Source organism: Bufo gargarizans, chromosome 4 (genome assembly GCF_014858855.1).
Source record: "Bufo gargarizans isolate SCDJY-AF-19 chromosome 4, ASM1485885v1, whole genome shotgun sequence".
Taxonomy (NCBI): domain Eukaryota; kingdom Metazoa; phylum Chordata; class Amphibia; order Anura; family Bufonidae; genus Bufo; species Bufo gargarizans.
The window spans coordinates 235,624,356-235,637,988 of record NC_058083.1 but is presented as its reverse complement, the minus strand read 5'-3'; the positions used below and the strand labels follow the sequence as shown (position 1 = coordinate 235,637,988).

The following is a 13,633-nucleotide window of genomic DNA, read 5'->3' as shown; positions in this document are numbered from 1 at the left end:
TATGATTAAAGACATCAGGATATTTTTCCTCCCAAACCATGAAAGGACAGGGATATCCAAGGAAGCGAGGTCAGCCGTGATTTTTTTTAGAAGAGGGAGGTAGTTTAGGTTGAACAGCTGGCTTGGGTCAGTGCAAATCTTTACTCCTAGGTACGTTAAGTGTGGGGAGGACCAATTAAAAGGCAAATTTTGTTCCAGATGTCTTTTTAGAGTGTTTGAGATGCCCGTGGAGATAATGAGCGATTTAATATGGTTGATTTTGAGGTTAGAATGGGAGCTGAAAATTTCTAAATGCTTGTAAATCTTAGGGAGTGCTGTGGCTGGGTTGCTTACCATTATCAGCATATAGTCAGCAAACGCAGCTATTTTATGCTGTTGATCCCCCAAGGCTATCCCCTGGACATCCCTGTCCAACCTGATGGTCTGCAATAGGGGCTCTAAAGTCAGTACAAAGAGGAGGGGCGACAAGGGACAACCTTGATGGGTGCCGTTACTTATTTGGAAAGGGGCTGACAAGGTGTCATTAACAGTTATGGAGGCCGAGGCGTTCAGGTACATGGCATTGCTTGCTTGGACAAAAGGATTAGGAAAATTACTAAAGCGTAAGACTGAGTACATAAAAGACCAACTAACCCTATCAAAGGCCTTCTCAGTATCCGTGCTGAGAAGAACCAGGGGCAGGGCACGCTTATTGACATAATGTAGGATGTTAAGCACTTTGGCAGTGTTGTCCTTTCCTTCTCTATTCTTGATGAAACCTGCTTGATCTCTATGGATCAGGGTTGGCAGGATCTTTGCCAGTCTGTTGGCCAACAATTTTGCTAAGAGCTTTAGATCTGTGTTGAGAAGGGAGATAGGTCTAAAGTTGGAGCAAAGACTGTGTTCTTTTCCTTCTTTTAGGATCAATGTGATGTGGGCTTTGGTCATATCCCTGGTTAGGGGTGTACCCTGCAGAGTTGCGTTAAAAATAGGCAATAAGTGGGGTATTAGTACCTCATGGAAAGTGTTGTAATAAGGGATGGGTAGCCCTTCAGGACCTGGGCATTTACTCTTGGGGGAATTTCTAATGACTCCTAGGAGTTCCTCTGAAGTGATGGGGGTAGAAAGCTGTATTCTGTCCTGGTCTGTTACCTAGGGAGATCTAAGCCTTCTAAGAAGGACATGTGAGATGGGGCGGCCTCTGGACCTTCAGTGGCCTGATGAGGGGTGTAAGTTGTAAAGGGATTTGTAAAAGTCTCTAAAAAGGGAGGCTATTCGGTCAGAATCAAATGTCAAGGAACCTTCTGGGGTTTTCATTTTGTGCACATAATTATTAAGTTTCCTACGCTTAAGCCTTTGCATCATGAATCTGAAAGCCTTATTACCATGCGAAAAGATCATCTGTTGTGAATGCAGAAAATATTTTGCAGATGATGCATTTAGGAGATTTTTAAGAGAGGCCCTGCAAGCAGATAGCTCTACTAAATGAGAATGGAGTAAGGAGCTTTTGTGTGCGCTTTCCAGAAAGCGTATTTTCTCGTGCAAGTCGTCTATCTGCTTCAATCTCTCTTTTTTAATATGGGCTCCCAGACTTATGCAATGTTCTCTGATGAAAGCCTTATGGGCATCCCAGACTATTTGCGGTGTGATATCCGAAGCACAATTGGTGACAAAATAACCTTCTAAGATTTAGTGTCCAAAAGGCCCAAGAGCTGTTCATTTAAGCGCCAATTCCTGATAGGACGGCGGTTTTGAGGGGTCGAGATGGTTATGAAGATTGGATCGTGGTCTGATATGACAATGGACCCTATATCCGCCCCAGAGCAATGTTGGAGATGCTCTTTAGATATGAATAAATGATCTAAGCGTTGGTATGAGCCATGTAACTGGGAGAAGAAGGTGTAATCCCTTACATCAGGGTGGAGAGTTCGCCAGACATCTACAAGGTGGTTTCTGGCCAAGTTATGTAGTAGAGAGCGGAGGGCTTTTTGGGACTGAGCTGATTTGTGTGAAGAAGAATCCAGAAACAGATTCAGTATTAGATTGAAATCCCCTCCAAGGATGATAATTCCCTCCTTGAAAGAGTCAGCTATCTACAAAACGTTAATCAGCCAACGTGTTTGATTAATGTTAGGAGCGTATACATTTATAAAAGTGTACAGATGTTGTCGTATTGTGCCTTTTATCTTTATATATCTTCCTTCTGTATCACAGAGTTGATCTGCTAAAAGGAAGGGGATTTTTTTTTATGGAAGCCAATGCTCACTCCTCTTGAATTAGAAACCATTTGGGGAATGTGGAAAGGTTGGGGAAGTGGTTAATTTTAAATTGGGTCTCCTGAAGAAAGGCAACATTCGCTTTGTCCCTCTTCAGGACCCCAAAAATATGGCTCCTCTTTGATGGTGAGTTACAACCCCTTACGTTAAATGAGGCTACCCTAAGAGCCATCATGGGGATTCCTGGAGGTGATAACTGGCTGATGATACAGACATGTAAGGAGAATCTCAGATGATACTTATCTCTCAGAGGACCAAGACAAAGCACAAGCCGTCGGTACCAGAGAAGACCAATCCGCCTCAGACGAAGACAAAATTACCTGTTGAAGGACCAAAAAATAAAGAACATAAGAAAAACATAATAAACAAAGGTAACTTGTAAACAAGGGTGAAAAAGCGGTACGGTGATGCCCAAAGAGGAAGGGAGGGGGGAAATGGTGTGTCACCAGCAAGTGACAGCAACTCCACAAAAAGAGTGGCTAATTAGGCCTATATGGAATAATGTAAAAGGTAAAAACTAATTGTTGGCCTAAGTCAGACTAGTATGGGCCCATAAGAATACAAGAAGAGAGACATGAGGGGAGGGGGGGTTGAGGGCTAGTGGGGGATTGGAAGTGAAGGGGGGAAGTAATATCAGGGGAGGGGGAGGAAAAGAAAAAAGGAGGAGGAAGGATGGAGGGGGAATGGAGGGGAGAAAATGTAGGAACTGTTCTCAACTTGAGATGATCAAGAGGAAGGGACTAAAGGCAACCTATTAAACTAGGGTTAAATAGCAAGTGTCGTTGTTGAAGCACTAAGGGAATTTAGGGTGTATCTGAACCGAACAGGGACATAACAGATAGGGAGACTAATCGGACATCTAGGCGATAGGTCTGAAGGTGACTGGAAACAATCCATCTCGTGGTTTCATGGAGTGGATGATTTAGGTGTTCCGTGGGTTTCCTTCTTAGATCTGGGATCACCAGCAAGAGGATGAGAAATGAAAAAACTTGGAGGGTCTAAGTGGCAGATCAGCGATCCTCTGAGGCAATGCGTCTTGGAGTAAGAGGCTGGTTCCTTCTTTTTTGGCGGCGGGACCTGGGGGTGTCTCTGGATTCAAAGGGTATGTTCCTAGGTATCTCTGGAAGTGACGCCAGGTCCTGAACAGTGTCCCAGTCTTCTATAGCCACAGGTGGAATGTCCAGCAAATCATATATTGGGCCCAGGTCAGTATGGGCTTTGATGGTAATTCTCCTGTCGTTGACAGAAAAAGATAGACCAAACGGAAAGTTCGATCTATACAAGATTTTATGATTTCTAAGCCAATCCGTTAGGGGCTTCAGAGCTTTCCTTTTTTGGAGGGTGATAGGGGCCAGATCCTGGAAAACGCTAATGGCCACTCCTTTGAACTTCACCCAATCAGATCTGTGAGCCTTATTCAGGATAGCTTCCTTATCTTGAAAGTGGAGGAAACGGCATATTATTTCCCTGGGAGGATCCTTGGCGCCCGGTTTCGGACAGAGAGCGCAATGGGCTCTTTCGATGATTACAGGATCGGAGCGGTCTGGGCCTAAAAGATCGGAACATATGGCTCTGACAAAGTCTGAGATCTTGTGCGTGGGGTCCGATTCAGGAACACCTCTGAACCGTAGGTTATTTCTTCTGCCGCGGTTTTCTTGGTCCTCCAAGGCGGTATATACCTCATTTAGGTGGGTCTGGCATTTCTGTATGCTAGAGAAGGACGCGGCCTGAAAGTCTAGCATGGCGGCCTGTGTATCTTCCAAAGCTTCCACCCTGCCTCCCACATGTCTAATGTCCTCTCTTAGGGAAGAGATCTCACCTACCAGTGGATCCATTGCTTTCTGGAGGGCCAAGTCCAGGTATTTCCTTGCTATCGAAAGGTATTTACGAATTTTGGCACCTTCAGTGTGGCTTGTGTCATCTTGTGCTTCAGGATCAATTTCTTCTGTCTCCCTGCTGAGGACCGGTGCATCTTGGGCTCCTTAGCTGCGCATATAGCGGCTGCTTTCTTGATGAAACGGTCCATATCCTCACTGTTTGTGGAGGACTTATGGTGCTGGGACGAATCCCCAGTCTTTTGCTGACCAATTTTGCCAATTTTTTTGTCCGGAAGCTAAAGTAAGCTCAGGCACACACGTCCATGTCTGTCTGGCACTGGCTCCGCCCCCCATAACTTTTTTTTTTAATAGTTATGTTTATGGACCTGTGTAGCGGCTCATTTTTGTGGGACAATATGTAGTTCTTATAGATACCATTTTGGAGTTTTGGTCAGTGAAGCTATGAAACAATGGTAAATTGGCAATTTTTATTAGTTTTCTGTTACACCATTTGCTATATGAGATAAATATTTTTATATTTTAATAGTTTAGGCCTTTTAGGCAAGTTTTTTTATTGTTTATTTTCATTTTGGGGAAAGGCGGGAGTTATATGAATTTTTATATTTTTATATTTTAATTAATATTTTTTGTAGTTTTCTTTTAACATTTTATTTTATTTTTTGAAATTTGGATCTTCAGAATGCCTCTATAGTAGTTTAATATTGAAGGCCTATCCTCAGGATGGAAAATCAATATCTGATTGTTGGGGGTCCGACTTCATGCACCTTCGGCAATTGCTGTCAAGACTCATTCATTTGAATTAGACTGAGCTGCAAATAGTCCGATGTGACCGATGACCGTGACAACTCTGACCTAGGTAGAGGCCATGGCACTCACTGGCATGCCATGGCCTCTTCAGACAGCTGATCGGTGGGGGAGTTTGCAGTAAGACCCCCACCAATCAGATATTGATGACCTACCATGAAAATCTTTTTAGTTGTTTGATGTCAGCAGAACACCATCACTGAACTACAAGTTCAAGACAATGAAAATACATTCTCAACTCCTTCTCTACCATCTTGCAGGCTGATAAATCCAAAGAGTTTACAGTGTCCAAAAGTATATAGTCAACTTGAAAAAATAGTGAATTTAGTCCATTAAAAACTCCTTTAAAGCTCATTGCTCATTTTTCATCTAAAGTTTCTGATGTTTGTTATACTTTTGTGATTGAATTGATATGACTGTATGCCATCAGTTTGTTTCAAAAATTGATTTTATTGGCACTTACTATAATTTGAAATGCAGTTCAAATAATGGACCAAATAAGATTGGTTGAAGTAAGTTGACACTGAGCAGATAATTACTTGGTGTGGAACCATTTTAGAAAAGTGAATGTCTTGATGGGAAATGTTCTCTATGTTAGAGCTAAGTATACACACAAGAAATGCCTTTAAAAAATAAAAATGGTGATCCCTACAGGGTTGCCTGGAAAACCTGGCTTAAAAGGAAATAAGGGAAATGCAGAGCCCGGAATACAAGGACCTCCAGGAATTCCAGGTATTGTGGATTTGATTTGTTTTCATAACCAAGATAATTTAAGGGGGGCGGCGTTATATTCTGTCCAAAAGCTAAAATTCTCCACTGCAAAATTGCGTAAACTCACAATTTATGTACCTTGGATTTCCCAGCATAATGGGTTGCTTTGACTAAGTGGTCAAATAAAGATCAACAACCCTGCTTGTTTGTTTCCTTGTAGAACTCTATGACCATAGTTAAAGGGGTCTCCACAAGAAAAAAGTGAATTGCCTTAAAATTCTGTTCTGGTTCAATGTGGCCAAGAGTTCGGCTGGTTCAATTCGGGTTTCAATTGAATGTACCCAAATTGAAAGAATTCTTATTTTTTTTTCCCCTCTCTCTCTCTATCTCACACCAAAATTTGCCTAAATCAAATCACCAAATTTTGGATACAGATCTACTTAGAATTTTGTAAAAATTAGGGTTGAATCCAATTAGTCTAGTCTCCATACTTTACAATAAGTGAAGGTGTACTTAGATGTTTACTTTTTTCCTGAAATCTCCTTTGTTCACTAATTTAGGACCTAGGGGACCACCAGGAATGAGCAAAGAAGGTCGACCTGGATTATCAGGGTCCCCTGGCCGAGATGGAGAACGTGGACCTCCCGGAACACAAGGATCTCCAGGAATTTGTGACCCATCTGTTTGTTTTAGCGCATTTGTTGGAAGAGATCCATTTAGAAAAGGATAAAATTATTAACAGTCATTTTTCTTTAGGCAGAGTTTTTTTTTTTCTTTGTGTCTTTCATGACTCAGGAAGATTTCTAATGGTCAGCTTCACACAAGTACCTCTTTTTAATAAAAAAAAAATCTTCAAAAAAGAAAACTGAAGATAAATTGATCAGAAAGTTGAATGTCATGACATATATCTGTCTTAAAATGGTGTATTTATCTATCTGTAAGGTAAGCAGATATGAAACTGTGAAATAGTTTCACATCGAGTCCTGTTACTTAAAGTGTGTGATTAGAATATCATATTTTTGTGTTAAAGCTACATAATATATCAAAGGAGATTTAAAAACGACTTAATTTAATTAAAAAAAAAACACTTTTTTTCTGAGAAAGTCCAGTTTATGTGCTGAATGATGTACCGTACATGAAAGACAATGATCATCATTTGGACCAGAATTAAAACTTTTTGATACCAACAATCCATATTGCTTTCATTATTTGATTAGACCATTATTTATTCCATAGAAGGTATTAAAGTTTATTTTTGAGATTCTGAAATTGAGGACCAATCCCCAGGATAGGTTATCAATAGTGTTGAGCGAAGCGAAGCATTCAAAGAGGAATTCAGTCCAAAGTATAGGAAAACTTCTATTTGTAATGAATCAGAATTTCCTTGCGATTCATGGTTACAAATCAGTTTTCCTAAAATGGTGGCTGTAAATGTTACAAAAAGAAAGTAAGAAGCCCAGGAACGCAATATCACCCATAATGCTGTACAGCCAGCCAATCCGCAGGTAGCCATCCCCTGTGATGTTACAGCCTTTTAAAACCCTCATCCTGCATGGTCTCCACCATTGACCTGTAAGCTGAGCATAGGGATAGGCATGACAAGTGCTCATGAGCTAGGGACAGTATTGCTGCAAAGTGTTTTAAAAAATAATTTTGGTGAAGGTGAGTGCAGGGAGACTGCAAGGAGAGTATAACACTGTGTGTATCACATTCTAGTTCTATTTTACTGATACAGCTAGTATACCTCAGTATTAGGTTACACTCACACTACCGTATGTGTTTTGCCGTCCACAAATTTCAGATACACAAAACAATGGATGACATCCATATGGCATCGTTTTTTTTGTGTGGATCCATTGTTACAATGTCTATCCTTGTCTGTAAAACGGACTAGAATAAGACATGTTCTTTTTTTTTTTTTTGCAGGGCTACGAAACGGACATACGGATGCGTATAGCACACAGTGTGTTGTCCGCATTTTTTGCTGACCCATTCAAATGAATCGGTTCATATCCAATTAGCAACAAAAAAAAAATGGAATGGACATGGAAACGAAATATGTTCATGTGAATGTAGCCTTAAAGGCGGATATAATTATATATCACCATGTGTATCACGTTCTAGTGCGCAGACATTCTGACGTAATTTGTTATTTTAGTGATACAGTTAGTGTGCCTCTGTTAGTCTGTTTTAAAGACAGGTTTAATATATCACCATGTGCATCATGTTCTGCTGCAGACTCCTTTAGGCGTGCAACTACCAATGATGACAGCCGGGTGGGAGCACATCTTACCAGAGGTCAGGGATGTCCGCAAGAGACAGGTGATGGTGACTAGAGGTGGCCTTTCGGTACGCCTGGTGGTTGTTTTGTGGCGAACTTTGCTTGAGCAGCAGTTGTGTACGGTTCTGTTGTGATACCGCAGCTATATAGAGGGACAAACACTATTGGAATAACTCATTGCAACTGGTATGATATACCTGTTGCCCCCCAAAAAACTGAATGAGGGGTGTGATATAACTATAATATACTTTCTAACATAGAAAGTATATTATAGTGCATTTGTATTGTGCAGCAGTTCTGTGCGGTTCTGCTGCGATTCCGCAGGTATATAAAGGGATGATCGTTATTGGAACAACTATTTGCAACGGGTGTGATATACCTGTTGCCCCCCAAAAAAACACCCATGGCATCAGTGGGGGCCGCCCTACAAAGTAATACCATGATTATCCTATGTGAAAACTGATGAAAGGTCCACTTTAACGGGTTTGATATACCTGCTTCTAAAAAATACTGATTAAGAGGTGCGATATACCTCCTTCTACAAAATACTGTTTAAGGGGTTCTATATTCCTGCTTCCACAAAATACGGATTGAGGCCTGTGATACACCGGCTTCCACAAAATACTGATTGAGGGGTGCAATATACCTGCTTCCACCAAATATTGATTGAGGCCTGCGATACACTGGCTTCCACAAAATACTGATTGAGGGGTGCAATATACCTGCTTCCGCCAAATATTGATTCAGGGGTTCTGTATACCTGTCTCCACAAAATACTGATTGAGGGGTGCAATATACCTGCTTCTACAAAATACTGATTAATGAGTTCTATATACCTGCTTCCACAAAATACTGATTGAGGGGTGTGATATACCTGCTTCCACCAAATATTAATTGAGGCCTGCGATACACCGGCTTCCACAACATACTGACTGAGGGGTGCGATATTTTAAGCAGACTGTGATTGTCTATTGTTGTGACTAAGGGCTCTTTCACACCTGCGTTATTGTCTTCCGGCATAGAGTTCCGTCGTCGGGGCTCTATGCCGGAAGAATCCTGATCAGGATTATCCTAATGCATTCTGAATGGAGTGAAATCCGTTCAGGATGCATCAGGATGTCTTCAGTTCCGGAACGGAACGTTTTTTTGGCCGGAGAAAATACCGCAGCATGCTGCGCTTTTTGCTCCGGCCAAAAAAACTGAAGACTTGCCGTAAGGTCGGATCCGGAATGAATGCCCATTGAAAGGCATTGATTTCACTCCATTCAGAATGCATTAGGATAATCCTGATCAGGATTCTTCCGGCATAGAGCCCCGACGACGGAACTCTATGCCGGAAGACAATAACGCAGGTGTGAAAGAGCCCTTAGTCACAACAATAGACAATCACAGTCTGCTTAAACTAATAAACACACAAAGAATTAAATGTTACCATGTTTTTATTGAACATACCATGTGAACATTCACAGTGCAGGTGGAAAAAGTGTGTGAACCCTTTGATTTAATAACTGGTTGAACCTCCTTTGGCAGCAATAACTTCAACCAAATGTTTCCTGTAGTTGCAGATAAGACGCACACAATGGTCAGGAGTAATTCTTGACCAATCCTCTTTACAGAACTGTTTCAGTTCAGCAATATTCTTTGGCTGTCTGGTGTGAATCGCTTTATTGAGGTCATGCCACAGCATCTCAATCGGGTTGAGTTCAGGACTCTGACTGGGCCACTCCAGAAGGCATATTTCCTTCTGTTTAAGCCATTCTGTTGTTGATTTACTTCTATGCTTTGGGTCGTTGTCCTATTGTAACACCCATCTTCTGTTGAGCTTCAGCTGGTGGACAGATGGCCTTAAGTTCTCCTGCAAAATGTCTTGATAAATCTTGGGAATTCATTTTTCCTTCGATGATAGAAATCCATCCAGGCCCTGACACAGCAAAGCAGCCCCAAACCATGATGCCCCCACCACCATACTTCACAGTTGGGGTGAGGTTTTGATGTTGGTTGCTGTGCCTCTTTCTCTCCACACACAGTGTTGTTTGTTTCTTCCAAACAACTCAACTTTGGTTTCATCTGTCCACAGAATATTTTGCCAGTACTGCTGTGGAACATCCAGGTGCTCTTGTGCAAACTGTAAACGTGCAGCAATGTTTTTTTTGGACGGCAGTGGCTTCCTCTGTGGTATCCTCCCATGAAATCCATTCTTGTTTAGTGTTTTACGTATCGTAGATTCGCTAACAGGGATGCTAGCATATGCCAGAGACTTTTGTAAGTCTTTAGCTGACACTCTAGGATTCTTCTTCACCTTATTGAGCAGTCTGTGCTGTGCTCTTGCAGTCATCTTTGCAGGACGGCCACTCCTAGCGAGAGTAGCAGCAGTGCTGAACTTTCTCCTTTATAGACAATTTGTCTTACCGTGGACTGATGAACAGCAAGGTTTTTGGAGATACTTTTATAACCCTTTCCAGCTTAATGCAAGTCAACAAATCTTAATCGTAAGTCTTCTGAGAGCTCTTTTGTGTGAGGCATCATTCACATCAGGCAATGCTTCTTGTGAAAAGCAAACCCAGAAATGGTGTGTGTTTTTTATAAGGCAGGGCAGCTGTAACGAACACCTCCAATCTCATCTCATTGATTGGACTCCAGTTGGCTGACACCTCACTCCAATTAGCTCTTGGAGATGTCATTAGTCTAGGGGTTCACATACTTTTTCCACCTGCACTATGAATGTTTACATGGTGTGTTCAATAAAAACATGGTAGCATTTAATTCTTTGTGTGTTATTAGTTTAAGCAGACTGTGATTGTCTATTGTTGTGACTTAGATGAAGATCAGATCACATTTTATGACCAATTTGTGCAGAAATCCATATCATTCCAAAGGGTTCACATACTTTTTTCTGCAACTGTACATGTTTCCACAAAATTCTGATTGAGGGGTGGGATATACCTGCTTCTACAAAATACTAATCAAGGGGTTCTATATATCTGCTTCCACAAAATACTGATTGAGGGGTGCAATATACTTGCTTCCACCAAATATTGATTGAAGCCTGCGATACATCAGCTTCCCAAACTACTGATTCAAGGGTGCGGTATATATGCTTCTACAAAATACTGATTAAGGGGTTCTATTTATCTGCTTCCCCAAAATACGGATTGAGCCGTGCGATATACCTGCTTCCACCAAATATTGATTCAGGTGTTCTATATACCTGTTTCCACAAAATACTGATTGAGGGGTGCCAAAAACCTACTTCTACAAAATACTGATTGAGAGGTTTGATATACCTGCTTCCACAAAATACTGATTGAGGAGTGCGATATACCTGCTTCCAAGAAATATTGATTCAGGTGTTCTATATACCTGTTTCCACAAAATACTGATTGAGGGGTGCAATATATCTTCTTCTACATAATACTGATTAAGGGGTTCTATATGCCTGCTTCCACAAAATACTGATTGTGGGGTTTGATATACCAGCTTCCACAAAATACTTCTCTAGGGACTTTGGCACAGGGTCATTTTGAAATAACAGAGGAATAGGCAGGCTGTTCCGCAGGGTTGGTAGGGGTCAGTCAGGTGCACCAGGTGGGAGCCTAAGTGGGAAGTTGGAGGAGGTGCTTGCGATTACGTCAAAGAACGTACCAGAGTTGGTTGAGTGGATCACTCAGCCTTCCGCTTCTGCACCCTCGTCATCCTCTGTATCTGCACCCTCCTCACTCGCTGCTGTGTGGTCCCCCAAAGACACCACCACCACCATAGCCCCTCCACTTGAGTCAGAGGAATTATTTTCCCATCCAATCCCAGACCTTTCCGATGCCCAGCCATTCTTGGCATCAGATGAGGAAGAGGAGGTAGCAACTGCCGCCACCCAGCGGTCTGACGGCAGTACCTAGATCATTCCAAGGAGGCTGGTCCGCGCTGTTGCTGCCTACTCTGAGATCTCTATTGCCAATGGTGGTGAAGGTGACGATGATGATGTGTCGATGGATGTCATGTGGGTGCCCACAAGAGAGGAAGAGGAGGGGAGTTCAAAGGGAGAGACAGAGCAGCAGATAGGAAGGAGAAGGAGGAGAAGCAGGCAGAACTCGCAGTGCAAAGGAGGCAAAAAGCAGACTGAAAATGGAGCGAGCCATCCACCATCCACGGTCAGATCTTGCGCTCCCAGGATGCCGGCACATGGCTCCGCAGTGTGAGCTTTTTTTAACGTGTCAGCTGCTGACAATAGTGTTGCCATCTGCAGCCTGTGCTGTCAACGCATAAGTCGCGGTAAGCCCAACACTCACCTAGGGACAACCGCCTTAAGAAGGCACCTGGCCTCCCATCACCAAGCCCAGTGGGAGCAACACCATCAGAACCCACAAAGCCAAACTCCCAGCGCTCCACGTCCTGCCTCTTCTCCTTCTCCTCTCTACTCCCATTTGTCCTCCACTCCACCTTCCACCATGCCATCGTCGCGTTCATCTGGCAGAAGGCAGGCTTCCGTGGCCCAAATGTTCGAGTGTAAAAAGTTGATGACGCCTCTTGCCCAACAACGTACCGCTGGCTTGTTGGAACTGCTAACCCGCCAATACTGCTATATAAATTGGTGGACTCGGAGGCCTTTAGAAAATTTGTGGCCATTGGCAGACCGCAATGGAAGGTCCCCGGAAGGAAATTCTTCTCCCAGAAGGGCACCCCAGAGCTACAGTGCCTTGCAAAAGTATTCACCCCCTTGACTTTTTTCCTATTTTATTACATTACAGCCTTAAGTTCGATGTTTTGTTAATCTGAATTTTATGTGATGCATCAGAACACAATAGTCTAAGTTGGTTAAGTGAAATTAGAAAAATATATAAATAAAACTATTGTTTAGAAATAGAAAACAGAAAATTTGCATGTGCATATGTATTCACCCCCTATGTTAGGAAGCCCATAAAAAGCTCTGTTGCAACTAATTGCCTTCAGAAGTCACATAATTAGTGAAAGGATGTCCACCTGTGTGCAATCTAAGTGTCTTGAATGGCCCCAGAGGCTAAAACACCTAAGCAAGTTACATCACTAACCAAACACTGCCATGAAAACCAAGGAACTATTCGACGTTCCAGGGGAGCCGTTTGCCATGCTGTGCTGTGGCTGAAGTGCCTGGAAGCCAGGAGCCACACCAGTCCTGCACTGCTTTCAGCTCTTCAGTCACAGGCCGATCAGTGGCTAACCCCGCTTAATTTGACAGTTGGTGAAGTGGTGTGCAACAATGGTGCCAATCTGCTGAGCACGCTGAAACAGGGCAAAATGACACACGTGCCGTGCATGGCACACGTCCTGAACTTAGTCGTGCAGCGATTCGTTGCCAGATACCCCGGGGTCCAGGACGTCTTGCGGCAGGCCAGGAAAATCTCTGTCTATTTTAGAAGATCTTACACGGCCATGGCTCAACTTGCTGACATTCAGGGACGACACTACCTGCCTGTCAGACATCTGATTTGTGACAGCCCCGACGTGCCTTGTATATGCTTGATAGGCTGCTCCAGCAGCAATGTGCCATTAACGACTACATGTATTAACTCTGCAGCAGGACAGGTCCTGGGGAGCTTGGTTTCTTTTCACCGCACCAGTGGCTGCTCATGCGCGACGCATGCAGACTTCTGTGGCCATTTGATGAGATCACGAAACTGGTCAGTCGCAGCCAGGACACCATCAGTGATATCATACCTTGCACCTTCTTTCTGGGGTGTGCATTCCATTGTGTCATTGATCAAGCCGTCGAG

General features: G+C 42.9%; 1 protein-coding gene across 1 annotated transcript in view; it reads left to right on the top strand.

The window, feature by feature from the left end:
- Positions 1-6,780, top strand: part of COL21A1 (collagen type XXI alpha 1 chain) — a 386,987-nt gene extending 380,207 nt beyond the window's left edge. The window contains exons 29-30 of the mRNA XM_044289670.1: positions 5,552-5,629; positions 6,169-6,780. Of these exons, the coding sequence (XP_044145605.1) occupies positions 5,552-5,629; positions 6,169-6,338 (248 nt within the window). The 3' untranslated portion in view covers positions 6,339-6,780. The remainder of the gene's footprint in view (positions 1-5,551; positions 5,630-6,168) is intronic.
- The last annotated feature ends 6,853 nt before the right edge of the window (positions 6,781-13,633 follow it).